Source organism: Rhinatrema bivittatum, chromosome 18 (genome assembly GCF_901001135.1).
Source record: "Rhinatrema bivittatum chromosome 18, aRhiBiv1.1, whole genome shotgun sequence".
NCBI classification, from domain to species: Eukaryota; Metazoa; Chordata; class Amphibia; order Gymnophiona; family Rhinatrematidae; genus Rhinatrema; species Rhinatrema bivittatum.
Window position 1 is genome coordinate 17,308,032 of NC_042632.1, and position 19,057 is coordinate 17,327,088.

The 19,057-nt window shown below is 46.3% G+C and overlaps 1 protein-coding gene across 1 annotated transcript in view; it reads right to left on the minus strand.

Moving 5' to 3' along the window:
- Window positions 1–19,057, minus strand: part of WWC1 (WW and C2 domain containing 1) — a 297,528-nt gene continuing 278,471 nt past the window's right edge. Inside the window, exons 19-23 of the mRNA XM_029583831.1 lie at window positions 18,875–19,039; window positions 12,710–12,802; window positions 10,071–10,304; window positions 6,318–6,439; window positions 1–162 (exon numbers count right to left, since the gene is read on the minus strand). Of these exons, the coding sequence (XP_029439691.1) occupies window positions 96–162; window positions 6,318–6,439; window positions 10,071–10,304; window positions 12,710–12,802; window positions 18,875–19,039 (681 nt within the window). The 3' untranslated portion in view covers window positions 1–95. The remainder of the gene's footprint in view (window positions 163–6,317; window positions 6,440–10,070; window positions 10,305–12,709; window positions 12,803–18,874; window positions 19,040–19,057) is intronic.

Below are 19,057 nucleotides of genomic sequence, written 5' to 3' on the forward strand. Positions count from 1 at the left end.
GCATTGCCGACCACCGATTTGCACCCGACTTGGTTTTCCTATTTTTTTTTTTCTGCAACAATGATTGGAGTAACACATGGAATACTTTGTGGTGATTAAACATCGTCTGCAGACAGGGTTGGAATGTTAATTCTGGGGCGGGTGAAGAATGCCATCTTCTCCCTGTGGAAGTAAAGAACAGCACGTGTCAGTTCACCAACTCCGCATCCTGGCACGGGCAACCAGAAGAGTCCATGCACTTCCGGCAAACACAAGAGCAGTCATGGGAATGTGCAGGTGCCATCATCTCCACAGACACTTTGAACATTTTTCCTAAAATACAAATTGCTTGCCAGGAAAATAAGGAATAAATCAGGAGGCAGCACTGAAAACAGGAGAAAGAGGGCAGAGAGGTGTTGTTCTGTAATAGGAGTACCTGGAGGTGGCGAGATAAAGGTATTGAGTCTCTGTGCTTCTCTCACATCTGCAAAGTGACCCAGTTTCTTGAGGAAGACTTTTATCCTACACTGGCTTTTGAATTTAGATCCCAGTGCATTGTGGGAATTGCAGTTCTGCTTCCTTTTGAATTAATTAATGTAGGGACTAAAAAGCCTTGAATGGCTCTAGGATCTCTTGGCAGGGCTCCTGGTCCAGCTCTTCTATACCACATCATCAGGTTTAAACAGAGATCATATTAAAATTGTCAGGTTAAACAGCAGATTACATTAGGATGCGACTCTCTGATAGCTGCCTCCCTGCTAAAGCGTCCATCATCATAAGCCAAGAGAGGCCCTTCAGAAATGCAATGTGCTGACAGGATGAGCTATGTGATTTTTGAATCAAAGTGAAGCATACCAAGGGTGAGAATATTTGCATCCATGCATTTTTTATTTTCTGTCCGGGGTGCAGTACAACGAGAATACGAAAATCACACTAACATGACCGTACAGAGAAGACAGACACAGGGACAGAGGGGAAGAGAGGGCATTAGGAGTTGGGACAGGCAATTTAAAAAAAAGGTTGAGCCTTTAAATTACAATGGAAAGTGGGAGTGGAGGAGTTTATTCCACATTGACAGAAGCAGGAGGGGGGCCTTGGTTGAAGGAGATGCAAGGTAATGTGCAGACCAGGAAGCAAAGAGAACAAGTAGGTTTGGAATAGTGGAGGGCAAAGTGTGGAGATGGAAGGAGGAGTGAGACCACATATGCAAAGGAAGAGTGTGCATGGTCTGGAATTTGACAGGGAGCCAGCGTAGAGAGATTATTAAGAGAAAAGCAAGGGAAGAGATCGAGGAAGTGGGCAGCAGAGTTATGGAGAAATAAATATCAGGGAGTCCTATGTCTGAGATATGATGATATGTCAATGCTCCTTGCCTCCTCCTTTCTAGAGTTCTCCAAAAGAACCTTATTTAAAAGCCTAACCAGCTGCATGCATAGCCCCAGAAAGGTGGAATTTCCAGCTGTTTCCGGTCAGCTGGGCAGACTGAAAGAGTTTGATTTTGCCTTACTGAATCTAAGGACCTGTAGTGTAGTCCTCCTTTTCATAGACACCATGGAGCAAAAACAGGACTGGCTGGTTCCGTTCCCATGGACCTGGAGCCACCTGGTAACTCTATAGCAAAGATCTCCAGAAGAATACCCAGATTTACCTAATTAGGATGGCACTGGCTAAGTGAGAATCATTTTCAAAACTTCAAACGCTAATACAAATGAGACTTAGCAAGAATGAAGGTTGCGAGGAAGAGAGAATATGAAAGCATGTTTCTCTAATCCAGCATCATGTGGGCCACATGCATCTTCCTGAGAGTTTAATTGCGGCTTTTTGAATGACGGTAGCTGATTTGGTGCAGGCCCGAAGGAATGAAGCGGCGGTAGCGGCAGAGGCAGCAGCAGCATTGTTCTCCTTGGCTGCCAGCCACCTCCCGTAGTGCTTGGGGGGCAGGCAGAGTCAGTGGTACTCCTGCATTCCATAGCAACGGGGGGGGGGGGGGGGGGGGGGGGCGCAGAAAATTACCCCCCTACCATCCGGGGCACTCTTTAACTTGGACATGCAGTTGCTGCACCCTATGCCTGGAATACACTGAGGTGGTGCGTCTTGCTCCTTCTCTGGCCATATTCAAATCCAGTTTGAAAAGTGACCTTTTTTGAAGATGCTTTTTACGCCTAACCATTTCTTTATAATATAATGCACTTCCCAGAGATTCTTGTTTGTCATGTATAGTAAGCAGCATGGAGCAAGGGCTGTCTCTTATTTGTGTCTGTACAGCACTGCGCAAGTCTGGTAGTGCTTTACAAATGAGTAATAATAGCAGTAGTACTAGCAGAAGAGGCAGGGAGCTGCTGCAATCTGATGAAGTCACGACACAGTAAGAAAGACTTAGGGGGTGGGGGCAGTGACAGAGAGACCGCTAGGAATACGGTGGAGAAATAAGAAAGACTGCAGAAGATGGGGATGATTTATTTATTTAAAATAATTTATATCCTGCACCCTTCAAGGTTCGGGGCGGGTTACAACACAACATACATAATGGGATGGGAGAGAGAAAGATGATGAAAGAAAGAGAGTCTGCCTGAGATGAGGTGAGAAAGACAGACTGTGCAGATGGCGTGAGAGAAAGAGACTGGTGGAGGCAGAGAGAGAGAGTGGCTGGTTGAGAGAGTAGAAGAGGGATTAGTGGAGAAAGTGAAAGACTGATGGGGATCAGAGTAGGAAAGAGAGGGACTGATGGTGGAAGGATTAACAGAGAGAGACTGATATAGGCACATTGGGAACAAGAGAGAGACTAACAGAGGGCTGGGGACTAGGAGGAGGTTGAGAGAGTTTGGTTTGTGAAAGTTCGGCAACTCCTGCTCCTACAGGGTTTTTTTTTTTTTGCTCTTCAGCACCATGGTCAGTTCCTGCGACTGGGAGACCAACAGATTAGAAACTCAAATTCATTGCATATTTTACATTTTTGAAGTGTGGTAAAACAATTTTAATGATTCTCTTTGTTTAAAAGCAAGAGTGCTATTTTTTCACAAACAGAAATGTTAACATGAAAAGGCAAAAAAAAAATTTTACCACATCCAGTTTTTGCTTTTAATTTTTATACTACTATGTACATAGCAATGCAATTCACACTGATCACAGTTTTGGACTTTGCAGAATTATAAGCATTGATAGATAAATAAATACATTTCATAAACAAGCCCTGCAAAGATAAAAGAAAAAATAATTATCTAAGCATCTCAGACCAGCTCTGCTCCTTCTCACTGATTTGGCAATCAAGTGCTTCCCCAAACCAGTTCCAGATCAAAGTGCCGGACTGCTCTAGTCCTGGCTGGAGATGTCACTTGTTTTTGTTGTTGTTGCTTCGGCTGCCACGCACATTATTTCTAGTATTTTGGTATTAATATCAGGGAGGACAAATTAGCCAGGTAAAATCAAAGGTTCAACATTGCCCTCCTCTACAGGTAAAAGTGCTTGTGCTGATTCACCCAGACTATCAACATGCAAGGATTTCATGGGGAAATCCCCATGCAAGGTTTATAACACAGACTTTGCACTGCTGGTTGGCTCCAAATTTTCCAAGGCAAATTCTGCAAGGAGTTTCCTGGCTTTTGAAAATGCATTTAAAAAATTGTCCCCACTATGTTTAAGTAACACAGTAATGAAGGCAGAAAAAAACCAAACGGTCCATCCAGTCTGCCTAGCAAGTGCAGGTTACCCCCATTTTTCTGTTAAGGGTAGTAACTGCTGCTCTGTGCAGGTTACCCTCATGTTTCTATTAAGGGCAGTAACTGCGGCTCTGTGCAGGTTACCCTCATGTTTCTATTAAGGGTAGTAACTATTGCTCTGTGCAGGTTACCCTCATGTTTCTATTAAGGGCAGTAACTGCGGCTCTGTGCAGGTTACCCTCATGTTTCTATTAAGGGCAGTAACTACCGCTCCATGCAGGTTACCCCCATTTTTTTGTTAAGGGTAGTAACTGCCGCTCCATGCAGGTTACCTCATGTTTCTGTTAAGGGTAGTAACTGCCGCTCCCTGCAAGTTACCCCAAGCCTTATGTTAAGGGTAGTAATAATAAAAATCAAAACCAAGCAATTGTCAAACCCATAAAGTTACTGCTAGCAACATTTTTACAGGGTGACCACCTTCTTGATAATTCAGACAATGTTGCTACTTGAATGTGCTTTGTTTTTGGACTTGACTGTAGAAACAGTCCTGTGCATTTTTCCCTAATGTTTGCAAATCAGTTCCCTGGACCATGAAAGGCAGGGCCCAGCATTGGCTGTCACCTGAATTCAACTGCCCGCCCTCCTCCCGAAGAAGAGAGGAATGTTGCAGTTGCATCAAAATCCTGAAAACTAATTGGTTAAGGGTAGTAATGCCCCCCCATGCCTTCTGTTAAGGTCCTGGCGAGATTTCTGGTAGAGTGATCTTGTTGTTGGAAGTACTTTTAGGCTGACGTGGAAAGTGAATAATTACAGGGTTTGAAGCTGAAGGCCTTTATTTTCCCTTGATGGAAAGGATTTTAGTCCAGTGGACACTTGGTGCATTCAGTCTAAATCTGGTTTTCTTCTTCCTTTAATCAGCGAGTGCTGCAGAGGTCAGGAGTCTACTACTGTAGGAACATAAGAAATGCCATACTGGGTCAGACCAAGGGTCCATCAAGCCCAGCATCCTGTTTCCATCAATGGCCCATCCTGGTCACAAGTACCTGGCAATTACCCAAATACTAAGGGGTAGATTTTAAAAGGTGCGCGCGGGAGTAGATTTGTTCGTACAACCCGGCGCGAACAAATCTACTCCCGATTTTATAACATGCGCGTGCTGCCGTGCGCATGTTATAAAATACAGGCTCGGCATACACAAAGCTGCGCAAAATCGGCAGCTTGTGTGCGCCGAGCCGCGCAGCCATCCTCCATTCCTTCCGACCCCCCCCACCTTCCCCCACCTTCCCCTCCCTAACCCATCCCCCCAGCCCTAACTAATTCCCCCCTACCTTTATTTTACAAGTTACGCCTGCCCATAGCTCCACCCCCGGAACGCCCCTGATGACGCGCCGGCTGCGGCACACCCCCAACACGCCCCCCCCGGAAACCCCTGGGACTTAGGCGCGCAGGGGGCGGTAGGGGCAGCTTTTCGGGGGTTACACGCGTAACCCTTTGAAAATCTGCCCCTAAGTCTGTTCCATATTACCGTTGCTAGTAATAGCAGTGGCTATTACTAAGTCAACTTAATTAATAGCAGGTAATGGACTTCTCCTCCAAGAACTTATCCAATCCTTTTTTAAACACAGCTATACTAACTGCACTAACCACATCCTCTGGCAACAAATTCCAGAGTTTAATTGTGCGTTGAGTAAAAAAAGAACTTTCTCCGATTAGTTTTAAATGTGCCACATGCTAACTTCATGGAGTGTCCCCTAGTCTTTCTACTATCCGAAAGAGTAAATAACCGATTCACATCTACCCGTTCTAGACCTCTCATGATTTTAAACATCTCTATCATATCCCCCCCTCAGTCGTCTCTTCTCCAAGCTGAAAAGTCCTAACCTCTTTAGTCTTTCCTCATAGGGGAGTTGTTCCATTCCCCTTATCATTTTGGTTGCCCTTCTCTGTACCTTCTCCATCGCAATTATATCTTTTTTGAGATGCGGCGACCAGAATTGTACACAGTATTCAAGGTGCGGTCTCACCATGGAGTGATACAGAGACATTATGACATTTTCCGTTTTATTCATCATTCCTTTTCTAATAATTCCCAACATTCCTTTTGCTTTTTTGACCCCTGCAGCACACTGAGCCGACGATTTCAATGTGTTATCCACTATGACGCCTAGATCTCTTTCCTGGGTGCTAGCATCTGTGATACTGTGGGCCCCCATCTGGAGAGCCTGCAGCTGCAAGCACAGGGCCTCATTTACCAAGCATCTCCCCTGAGCAAATCAGGCCCCCAGACAGGTGATCATAATCAGAAAAGAATAAAATTACCCCGTTTGTTTTCTGTTTGAATTTGAACGAAAAACGGAGTGAAGAAATGTAATTAATATATTTCCAACATTGGTTAGGCCACAGCCCCTTTTGGATGGGTGTTGTCTTTTCTTTCCTTTGAAAGTCTAGTTGTTAATAGAACTGGCCTTATAAGATCATCATGTCTGTCTTTTGTCCGACCATCTGTCCCCCGTAACTGTGCCCCATAATACCACTTTCCCGCTGCTCTAATCAAACAAATGGTTTCTAACTCCCCCACCCTGGTATCCATACTGAGCCAAGACCCCCCAGTGGCGTGAGGGGGAGAAGAGCAGGGCACAGCACGGACACGAGGACGTGAAAGGTACAACCTGCCGGGCGTACCTGAATGACTGCACCTCCAAGGGCTCCTTTCGACTCTGCCCTCGCAGCCTATGCACATCCTTGGCCGCCGTTCTCATCATCTTGTCCACCCGCAGCTCACACCGCTGCTCTGTCTTCTCTACCTGTTGGGTTAGAAGAAAATAGCACATCTAGAATTAGCAAGAGGCTGCAGTACGGTGCATTTCACTATACGGGAAGGAAATGGAACAGAAAAAGGAGACGCATCAATTCTAGGCAGAGACTTCAAAATAGGAACCTGATTGCTTCTTGGCTCTGCTTTTATGGTGTTTGGTCTTCTTTCTAAGTCTTCTTTATCCCAGTACAATTAATAATTTATTTTGTAATAAATAGTTTATATCTTTTATCGCAGCCATGCCCACCTCTGAATAATTTCTCAGAGGGCACTGGTTAGTTGCTTCTGTTTATGTGAATCAGGGAGGCGCCTGCACAAGGCTCTGATGATCCACTCTGTATCTGTCCGTGCTGTGTTCAGGATTTACGTGCACAAGGCTCTGATTATCCACTCTGTATCTGTCCGTGCTGTGTTCATGATTTACGTGCACAAGGCTCTGATGATCCACTCTGTATCTGTCCGTGCTGTGTTCAGGATTTATGTGCACAAGGCTCTGATGATCCACTCTGTATCTGTCCGTGCTGTGTTCAGGATTTACATGCACAAGGCTCTGATTATCCACTCTGTATCTGTCCGTGCTGTGTTCATGATTTACGTGCACAAGGCTCTGATGATCCACTCTGTATCTGTCCGTGCTGTGTTCAGGATTTACGTGCACAAGGCTCTGATGATCCACTCTGTATCTGTCCGTGCTGTGTTCATGATTTACGTGCACAAGGCTCTGATGATCCACTCTGTATCTGTCCGTGCTGTGTTCAGGATTTATGTGCACAAGGCTCTGATGATCCACTCTGTATCTGTCCGTGCTGTGTTCAGGATTTACGTGCACAAGGGCTCTGATTATCCACTCTGTATCTGTCCGTGCTGTGTTCAGGATTTACGTGCACAAGGCTCTGATGATCCACTCTGTATCTGTCCGTGCTGTGTTCAGGATTTACGTGCACAAGGCTCTGATGATCCACTCTGTATCTGTCCGTGCTGTGTTCATGATTTATGTGCACAAGGCTCTGATGATCCACTCTGTATCTGTCCGTGCTGTGTTCAGGATTTACGTGCACAAGGCTCTGATGATCCACTCTGTATCTGTCCGTGCTGTGTTCAGGATTTACATGCACAAGGCTCTGATGATCCACTCTGTATCTGTCCGTGCTGTGTTCAGGATTTACGTGCACAAGGCTCTGATGATCCACTCTGTATCTGTCCGTGCTGTGTTCAGGATTTACGTGCATCAGTAACACAGCTGCTCAGCACGTGGATGAAGATCCACTCTTCAGCTATCCGCGCTGCTTTGTGTGCATCAGTAACAAGCCTGCTTGGGGCTCTGATGAAGATCCATTCAGCTGTCCCTCTTGTATCCATGCTTTACGTGCTGATGTTTTGAATGCTCTTGCGCTACTTTAAGGATGTGTCTAGAAAAATTATTTTTCAATCATTAAAACTGTTGGAGTTAATGTTGGAGTATCGTATACATAAAAAAAAAAGTGTTCAAAACCATTTTTTCTTAAAAAAAGAAAGTGGCACACTTTCAAAACCCCATGATTAAATGTTTTAGAGCAGACACTTCTGTTACACTTTGCAAAAAATTTGCATCATCACAACATATAACAAGGGGGTTCACACCCCCTTGTTATATGTAAACCGGCATGATGTGGTTTCTAATCGCAAATGCCGGTATAGAAAAACTCCAAATAAATAAACAAGTGAACAAGCTAAGAAAACGCTTTGCAGCGCCAGTTCCTTTAGCTCATTTATGAGGGTGAACACTGACATAAAGAAAGTGTCATTTCATATTTTGTACGTGGTTCATCATTCGATTGCGTGCTTTAGTGACACACTTGCACAAGGCTGTGATGAAGATCCACCCTTCAGTTGTCCATGCTGTATTCATGATTTACATACATCAGTAACACCGCTGCTCAGGGCTCTGATGAAGATCCACTCTTCAGCTAGCCATTCTGTATTTGTGCTTTATGTGCATCAGTGACATGCCTGAATAAGGCTCTGATAAAGATCCACTCTACACCTACCCATGCTGTGTTCATGATTTACATACATCAGTAACACCGCTGCTCAGGGCTCTGATGAAGATCCACTCTTCAGCTAGCCATTCTGTATTTGTGCTTTATGTGCACCAGTGACATGCCTGAATAAGGCTCTGATAAAGATCCACTCTACACCTATCCATGCTGTGTTCATGATTTATGTGCACAAGGCTCTGGATGAAGATCCACTTTTCAGTTGTCCGTGCAGTATTCATGCTTTACGTGCATTTGTGACATGCTTGCACAAGGCTCTGCTGAAGATCCACTTTTCAGTTGTCCATGCTGTATTCATGCTTTACGTGCATCAATAACACGCCTGTTCAGGGCTCTGATAAAGATACATTGTTCAACTGTCCATGTTGTATCCAAGGCTGTGATGAAGATCCACTCTTCAGCTATCTGTGCTGTATTCATGCTTTACTTGCATCAGTAACATACCTGCATGTGGTTCTTTGGCTGTCTGTACTGTATTCATACTTTGAGAGGACAGTTTTATAGTAAACGCGTGTCAGTTCACTTTGAAAATCAACAAGTGCTGCGGAATCAAGCATGGCATATGTGCAGATGTCCATGCCCATTTGGGAACATGGAAATAGTTTTTACACCTCTGGGAACACCTTGGTCAAGTAGGAACAACATTGCTTGCACACATAATTTTATGTGCGCAACCCCCAGGGGCAGTTTTCAAAAACCCTATTTGTGTGCATAAAATATCCACTAAAATCCTGGATCGGCGCGCGCAAGGCTATCGATTTTGTATAGCCTGCGCGCGCCGAGCCGCGCTGCCTCCCCCCGTTCCCTCCAAGGCCGCTCCGAAATCGGAGCGGCCTCGGAGGGAACTTTCCTTTGCCCTCCCCTCACCTTACCCTCCCTTCCCCTACCTAACCCACCCACCCGGCCCTGTCTACACCCCCCCTTACCTTTGTCGGGGGATTTACGCCTCCCGGAGGGAGACGTAAATCCCCGCGCGCCAGCGGGCCTGCTGCGCGCCGGGCCGCGACCTGGGGGCGGGTACGGATGGCGCGGCCACGCCCCCGGGCCGTAGCCACGCCCCCGTACCCGCCCCCAAAACGCTGCCGACACGCCCCCGGAACGCCGCGACGACCGGGCCCGCCCCCCGACACGCCCCCCTCCGAGAACCCCGGGACTTACGCGAGTCCCGGGGCTCTGCGCGCGCCGGGAGGCCTATGTAAAATAGGCTTCCCGGCGCGCAGGGCCCTGCTCGCGTAAATCCGCCCGGTTTTGGGCGGATTTACGCGAGCAGGGCTCTGAAAATCCGCCCCCATGTGTTTTTTTTTTTTGCATAAATGCTTTTGAAAAATCAAGTCTTAGAAGGATCAGCGTGATGCCTGTCCGTGCTGTATTCAGAGGGCCGCAAGGCGCTGCTGCACTCGGGGCTCTGAGGTTCCTTTTTTTACTTTTCTAACTGCCTCTCCTCTGCTGCCTACGATTTCTCCCTCTTTCTTTCCTCGTTCACCCTTGAAAAGCATACAGTAATTTTCCCCGAACGCATCGCAGAGGAACATAAGGTAGCAGCACGTGGAAGAGAGAAGAAACTCGCCACGAGCCGGGACTTGCCTGTTTCTCCACTTGCTGGAGCATCAGCTTGAGCCGGTCGTCCCCCTTCATGGAGCGAGGCAGCTCGCTCTCCCCCTGTCGCTTCGCCTGCTCCAGCTGCTCCTTTAGCTCTTTCAGCACAGAGATCTCTTGTATCAGCTGACTGTGCCACGTCCGTGTGGCCTGCAGGTCCAGCTCCAGGTCCAGGGATGTGCGCAGGAGACGTTCTGTGCCAAAGGGCTTTGCAGAAGAAGGCTGCAAAAACGGAAATGTTTATGGCTCTTTGTAAGACAGGCACCAGTATACAGGGCTGATTTTTCTACATTTTCCATAGCTTTTATGTTTCTGGACCCTAATGAGATGCTGGTAATCAGTAAAGATTTGCTTTCCTTTGAAAATGACACAGAAACAGCAAGGAGAGGTGTTTTGTTTTGTGTAATTTTCATAACAAAGTGAAAGGAAACCAAAGTTTTGTTTTTTTCCATTTTAGTGTGCGTTAAATGTGTTTTAAGCTGCGCTAAAACCATTAAAAGTGAATTTTCAAAGTTGCGCATTTAACAGCTCACCCTTTTGCCTGTATATAGCAGAATCACGAGTGCATGCGTAAATCAGAGGCAGTGTGTAAAATTACGTATGTCAAAAAGGGGCAGGGTGGGGTTGACATTTTCTAAGCACTTTATTCATGTAAATGTGGCACCTTTCTCGTGCATATTTACTCAATATCAGGAGTAAGCGATCGGAAACAAGTGAAAAAATGGGGGACTTCAGGTAAAGAGCTGGCGAACTGGCAGACCAATTAGTAAAGCTATTTATTTCATTGCCACGTGGATGCTAAAAATCCCCTGACTTACGGGGAGAGAGGGAGGGATGAATGTGTCTAAATAATGTGATTAAAATCTAGTCGCATGTCCATTTAAAGCTGGAACACGTGTATATCATTTACGCACACTTATCCGGCTAAGTAGTGCCTTTCCCATTACTTAGACGGACAAGTTCAGACTTATCTGGATAAGAAGTGGCAAGCACTATTTGCCTGTCTAATTAGCTCTTTTTGGACTTAGCCAGTTAAGTAAAGTAGCCGAACAGGTCTGGGAAAAAATGTTTTAAGACTCAGCCAGATAAGTCAGAAGGCAGATAAGTTTGTAACTGCCACTTAGCCGACTATCTGATTTGGCTGGCTACATAGCATTTGTTTTTTTTAAACTTTTATTTATTCATTTATTAAAATGCATCAGTCGCTTTCCAGATGCAGTCATGGTCGCCCAAAGCTATCTTACTTAGCTGAATAAGTAAAAAGGGGACACGCAGCGCTTTTCAGAACTTATCCAGATAACTCTGAACTTGCCTGTTGTGCATGTTTTATATGCGCATGCATCTTTAAGTACATTTTTTTTTTGCACACATTTTAAACCTGCGCCTATCGTATCCACGCAGGTTATCAAATGCAGTAGGAAATTTGCACGCGCTCATGTGCAGGTTTTTTTTTAGTTACCCTCCCTGGGTGTACTAAAACCATTTAACGCGTACACAAATAGAAAAATGAAATGAAGCAAATTAAACCTCTACCCCCCCCCCCCAAAAAAAAAACCCAACGAAATAAAGAAAACAAATGAAGCCCTCCTTCCCACTGAAGATAGCCAGCAGTCAGTAGCAGCTCTGCTGTAAGCACAGTGCCCCCTGTCCCTGTTATACAGCTCTTGCCCATTTTTCATCTCTAGGTAACTTTTTTATCTTTTGAAACTAGCGTCTTCCTCCCAACCTGCTCTTTGAATGTATCTGAGATCGCCTCTCCTTTTTCTGCAGATTTTAAGAGGTCAGCGTTTTATCTGGGTAAGCTGCCTGTCTGAAAATGATCCCTCCCACCCCAGCGTGTGGATTTTCAGTTTTCCCGGGATGCGTTAAAGCCGGGGAGGAAAAGTGCAAGTGTAAACGGCATTTTCAACTTCAAGCACAAAAAGCAGTGACCCTGCACACTTTGTACCTGCGGAAACATTCACAGTGAAAATAGAAGGCTAATTTTGCTTCGAGACTTGGTGTGAAATGCATGCTCTGTCTGAACGTGGAGCGTCTGAAAAAGGATCGATTCAGCACTGCTTCATCTCGCTTGATAAAAATGATCGCTGCCCGAGGACATGTTGGCTGAATGCTTGGCTACATCAGATGGACTCTCTAGAGACTTTGGGAGTGTTTGTGTGAGCCACAGATTGAATCTTATTTGTGACTCAGCCAGTGAGGTTACACCAGGAAGTAGTGCAAACTGTGGGATTCAAGAACAAACTCTTATAGGGTTATAGGATGACGCATGGGACACCCATGCAGAGCAGGCTGTGATCTATCAACCTGCTTTTGTCACTGAGACAGCCAGACTACAAACACCAGAAGGCTTTAGGATGGAAGCATAACTGCCACAAAATTGACACAGGGCTCATGGATTCATCTGATCGTGCTGCTCAGAAATCCTGTCCAGCTGCTAGGACCGGGCCATGCAAGGTCTGTCAAAGCAAAAAAGCAAATTGGCCAGTTCCTGGTCTGCACAGATTAGCCCATCTATCCAATCTGGTGTGTATCACTGGGGAAAATGAGCTTAGCTGTGTTCAGTGCAAGGCACACGCCACACCAGAATAAACTAATCAGTTAGAGCACGTGGCTGGATTTCTTACCCTCTTCACTCTTACGCTTTGCCTCTCCATGGCATTCCTGACAAAGGGTGGCTTTTTGGAGAGGGTGGAGCTGTCACTATCACTGCGATTCAACTGCAAGACAGAGAAAAGGAAAATACATCAGTTTTTGTACAATACACATCTACTTGTGTGAGGGTGTGTGCGTGTATGTATACAATACCTATAAACACACATAGATCTAAAAATATCTCTAGCGCTACATCTCTCTGTACAGATGTAGGGGAGGAACGGTTGGGGCTGGCGGGTTTTGGACTGCTGATTTCCAGTCTGAGTGAAACCGGCCCAAGCCCCACTTGCCACCCTGTGAGGAGCAGCTGGGCCTTCATTTCTGGCTGCGCCTTCATTTCTGGCTGCGCCTCTAGGATTGTATTTTTAAACAATGTCCAAGCCTGTTGAACACTTTTAACCTTTGCAGCTGCACCTTTCAGTTTTTTTCTAACTATTTTCCTCATTTTATCAAAGTTTCCCTTTTTAAAATTTAGTGTTAGAGCTGCAGATTTACTTATTGTCCCCCTTCCAGTTATTAGTTTAAATTTGATCATGTTATGATCACTGTTGCCAAGTGGCCCCACCACCATTACTTCTCTCACCAAATCTTGCGTTCCACTAAGAATTAAATCTAAAATAGCTCCCTCTCTTGTTGGTTCCGTGTCCTTGTGCTTATCTAGGGATGGTAATGAAATGGACTGATTCAAATGAAACTCCAAGACTATCTTGGGCAAGAAGGATGGAACAGCACAAAGCTGTAACACTCCTGGAGTCATCCAGATGAACAGTTCCCGACATGACAATACCTGTAGTTCAGAGATGCGACATGCCGAGCATATAGCCACCAGGAACACCGTTTTCAAGGTTAATAAACGCAAGGAAAGACTGCGCAGTGGCCAAAAGGAGGGCCCTGCCAAAAATTATAATACTAGCTTAATATTCCACAAGGTTACTGGACACTGTAGGGGTGCTGAAGTGCTTCACCCTTTTAAGAAAACGAACCATGTCCGGATGAGCCGACAGGCAGTTTCCATTCACCTCGCCCTGAAACATGAGAGAGCTGCTATCTGGACCTTCAAGGTCAAACTTTTATTCAAGCCATCCTGCAAAAATTCCAGAATTAGTGGGATTTTGACCACCTGAGGGGGGACACTGCACTAATCACACCAGGCCTCAAATATTTTCCAGACCACACATATGCTAGGGATGTAGAGAACTTCCACGCACGGAGTAAGGTGGCAATTACTGCTGCAGAATATCCTCGCTTCATTAGGCGAGCCCTCTCAAGGGCTAGACCGTTAGACAGAATAGAGACAGACCCTCGTGAAGGACCAGTCCCTGCTGTAGCAGGTCCCTATGCAGTGGGAGACACAGGGGGGTCTGCAACAGGACTCTTCGCATGTCCGTATACCATGAACACCTGGGCCAATCTAGAGCTACTAGTGGGACTAATCCCCTGTCGTGCTCAATTCTGCGAATGACCCTGCCCAGCAGGGCCCATGGAGGGAATGTGTATAGCAACTCTTCTTCCGGCCAGGTCTGAACAAGAAAGTGGATCCCCAGGGAACACTGATCTCTTCTGCGACTGAAAAATTGGGGAACCTTCGCATTGTGAGATGCGGCCAGCAGGTCAATGGAGACCCCAGCAATCTAGTATCAGCTGAAAGGTTTTGGCTAATAATGCCCACTCTCCTGGATCTAGACTCTCCCTGCTTAGAGAGTCTGCTCTGATGTTGTCTTTTCTTGAGATGTGGGAGGCTGAGATCATCTGTAGATGTATTTCCGCCCATTCCATAAGGAGATCTATCTCCTGTGACACTTGCTGGCTCTTGGCTCCATCCTGGCGGTTGATGTAGGCTACCATTGTTATGTTGTCAGACATTACATGGACCACTTGACCCTGGAGTCTGTGACTGAATTGTAGACACGCCAATCTGACTGCCTGGGCTTCCAGGCAGTTGATGTTCCAGAGGGCCTCTTCCTCATTCCAATGTCCCTGGGCCACCAGTTCCCGACAGTGAGCTCCCCTGCCCCGGAGGTTCACATCTGTTGTGAGGACCAGCCAGTTCGGAGAGGACAGGGATACACCCCTGCTCAGATAAGCTTCCTGCAGCCACCACTGGAGCTTAGAAGCAGCCATCGGTAAGTGGAGAGGAATCGAATAGTCTTGAGACTGCAGGTTCCAATGTGACAGAAGTGAGCATTGAAGTAGTCGCATGTGTGCCCTCGCCCACGGCACTACCTCCAGGGTTGCTGCCATCAAATCAAGAACTTGGAGAAAGCTCCACACCGTCAGGCGTATTGTGCTCATCAACTGATGCACTTGGGACATCAACTTCTTTATCCACGTGGCTGGAAGGAAAACCTTGCCCTGCTTGGTATTCAACCAGACTCTCAGATATTCTAAGGACTGGGAGGGCTTGAGACTGCTTTTGTCCAGGTTTACAACCTAACCGAGTTCCTGAAGCAAGGAGGTCACCCTGTTGGTCACCCAGAGACTCTCTTCCACGGACTTGGCCTGGATCAACCAGTCATCCAAGTACGGGTGCACAAGGATTCCATCTTTTATCAATGCTGCCACTACAACCACAATAATCTTGGAAAATATTCTGTGGATGGTGGCTAGGCCAAAGGACAGTGCCCGGAACTGATAATGGCGACCCAGTACAGCAAAGCATTGAAAACGGTGTTCTTGATGGATTTGAATATGTAGGTAGGCCTTGGATAGGTTCAGGGAGATAAGAACTCTCCCAATTGTATGGCCATTATCACGGAGTGTAGGGTTTTCATGCGGAAATGATTCACTCGTAGATGTCGGTTGATGCTCTTGAGGTCCAGAAAGGAACCTTCCTTCTTGAGTCTGATGAAATAGATAGAATAATGCCCCATATTTTTCTGGGGCGCAGGTACTGGGATTATAATCCTCATCCTGAGAAGTCATAAAAGAGTAGTCTCCACTGCCTGTTTCTTGTGCTGGGAGTGGCAAGGAGACATCATGAATATGTCCCGAGGAGTGCTGTGAAATTCCAGCGCATATCCTTCTCGTATGACCTCCAGTACCCATTTGTCTGAAGTGTTCTTGACCCAGCTCTAGTAGAAGAGGGACAGTTGACTCCCTATCTCCTCATTCTGAGGGTAGATTAGCAAAATTTCATTGGGGTGGTTCAGGATGAACCAGAACCCAAGCCTGCCCCTCTCTTCAGCTGTTGACTAAGAAAGAACTGAGAGCTCCCAAAGGGCTGAGACCTCTGAAATGAGTTTCTGTAGGGCTGAAATCATTGGGAGCCCCTGGATTGATCCCTCATAGGCGAGGGGTGCTGTAACTGCTTTTTCTTATCTTCTGGTAGCCGGGGAACTGGAGATTCGCCACATTTACTGGCCAGCTTTTCCAATTCGCTTCTGAAAAGGAGTGATCCTTTAAAGGGCATCTTTGTAAGATTTGCCTTGGAGTTGCATTGGCTGACCAATTCCGCAGCCATAGCTATCTTCTCGCTGCCACCACTGAGGCCACTCCTCTAGCCAAATTATAAACTAGATCCGAGCCCACGTCAGCTAAAAAGGTGGCAGCAAGTTACATAACCACTCTGGAATTTACTCCCAAGTCATTCACCGCCTGAGAGAGGAGTAGGTAAGAATGAGCTACCAGGGCACGACAAGAAGCAATCTGTAAGGTCATTGCTACTGTGTCAAAGGCCTGTTTACGGATAGACTCCATCCGCGTATTGTGCGCATCCTTTAAGGCCGCTCCTCCCTCCACTGGGATAGTTGTTCGCTTAGAGATGGCACAGACCAGCGCATCCACTTTAGGGAAATGCAAATGCTCTCTTGCTGCTGGATCAAGTGGGTACAGAGCTTCTATCACTCATCCCCCTTTAAAACCTGCTTCTGGGGCATCCCATTCCAGGTCAATCAACTCCTGGATGGCTTCCAGTACTGAAAGATAGCAAGAGGCTATCCATAGGAAAATCAGAATGGGATTCTTCTTTGGTTCCGTCAGAATCCGCCCCAAGAACTCCCAGCATCTTCAGGGTCTGGGAAACCAGGGCCGGCAATTTGTCTCTATGGAAAAACCGTAACATGGTCCAATACGGTTCTAAACCAGGGGGACTTTCCCCATCTTCCAAGGAATCTGTATATCCTCTTCTTTATTCGTGCTGTCCAGGTCCCTGCCAGGGATACCCTTGGTGAGGTGAGGCATGTCTCAAGGTCTGCTGATAGGACTGGGAGAGGGAGGTCTTACCAGCTGAGGTTCCATCTGGACAGGGGCAAGTGAGGTAGAGACTGTGCCTATACGAAGGCTTCAAGTCCTGGAAAAATTCCACTCAAGAGAAGGCAGCCGGGTCCATGCCTAGCCCAGGAGGTACTGGGGTAGGTGCTGCTGAATTTCCCTCTCCCATGGATGACCCAGTCCCAGGGGTACTCAGATCCAGGGTACTTCCAGTTAAGGCTCTTATTTATTTTAATTTTTTTTTACTTACATGGGCTCAGTGCTTACCAGCTGAGTACAGATACAGTTTCCTGCTGTGGGGGGGGGGGGAGAGGGTTTTGGCCATCACCACCATGCTCGGCTTACTGCACCCGCTGTTTTTCAGCTGCTTAAGCAGCAAAGTCCACACCAGGAACCGGCTACCGAACCAAGACACACCTCTGAGGGATCTCAGAAACCACCTCAGGAATTCTCAACTGGGGGAGGGACCTTTAGGTAACACCACAGGAAAGCGGGGCTCAGCTTTTTTCTTTAATTTTAAATGTAGAATTTCTCCTTCCAAAAAGTGCAGCAATCCCCATAGGGAGAGGTATGTCTACCATCTACTGGAGACAGAGAAATACTGAAGGGCTGAGGTCACTGCAGGAGTGTATCTAGGGTGATGACAGCTTTGAAATCTGACTCCATCTCTTTCTGCTGGCAGGGGAGCATAACCCATTGGTCCTGAGTCCATCTGGCTACATGCTAGGAAAGTAATGTTTTTGTGACCAAGCATGGACCAATCAGACATGGTGAGTGCATGGTTAATTTGAGATTCCTGCTAAAATGGCCATTCCCAGGGATTAAAAGGTATTACAAGTGAGCACCTTAGATGGTTTAAAAGAGAATGATCTAGCAGTGCAGTTTTTGTATGACACAAGGTGAGTGCTCCTGCTTACTGTGTACAGATGGGTATGGCTTTCCTTTAGAGCAATGTGTCCATTAGAATAGCCGGGGTTTTCTAGCCATGATCCACTTTGACTGGCGTTAAAGGCTGGAAATATTCAGTATTTGCTGTAACAAGCTTCAGCTGTACTTCTGTTAAGCATGTTCTGTTTAACCTCTGTCACAGAGAGGAAGGCGGAAGTCCTCTCTCATATGATAGTGTCTTGCCATGAAAATGTTTGGGGCTAGGACTGCCGGGTCAGAAATGCTGGCAGCCAAATATATACGTGGCTACATTCTTATATTAAAAGGGACACCACCAGGAATAAATATTAATTTCCGATACTTCACCTATGAATTTGACATTTGTAGGCGCTGTATAATAAATAGGGTTTGTTTGTTTTTTTTAGTACTAGGAAGAATAAGGAATAACCAATCTGACCTGATCTGGGTGCAATTTTCAAAAGCTACTTTAAGGGACTTTTTGGGCTGTGTGGTGGCATGCAGGACGTATCATACCGCCCCAGTGAACATGCAGGAAGTTTTGTGCTGGAGAGAGCAAAAAGAATTACATTTTTTTTTTTTTTTTAATGCAGGCCAGGAAGCCGCTCCAGATGTAACGGAGAGCCTTTCAGTTTGCAATCGGTTCTTACTACAGACCTCGTTTGCTTCACACTGAGCAAGTAGTGATGCATTCACCCAGCTCCGAGGTAATAAAAGCCCATACGTCTCCCCATAAATCAAGGCCTGGCTCGTTGCTTTCTGAGTGATGCCTAAGAATTTCTCTAATAGGGACTTATCCAGCTAACTGGTGGCATTTAGATATTTGGTCACTTTGCAGCAGCCGACACTTCGTTAGATAAATCTAGCAGCTGTGCTGCTGAATATCCCAATTAAGTTAGCCGGTCACATTTATCTGGCTAACTTTCTTAGCCAGATAAGAACAGAATATCAAACCCTCTGTGTTTAAGGGGAAATGGGGGGAGGGGCTTTAAGAATTTCTGCATTAGTGCTGCTGTTCTTACCCGGCAAATGTAGTGGCTCTGGGGCCCTGGTGAGAAGGTCTTGGAGCGGATGATGGGGCTGCCCCTGATGAAGGGGGTTTGCAGTGGGTTCGCCGGTCTCTTGTCTTTTGGCCGCACTATTGTAGAAGGCTGTGCAGGACTTTCAGTGTTTGTCTCTTTATCCACCTGCAAGGAGGAAGCATT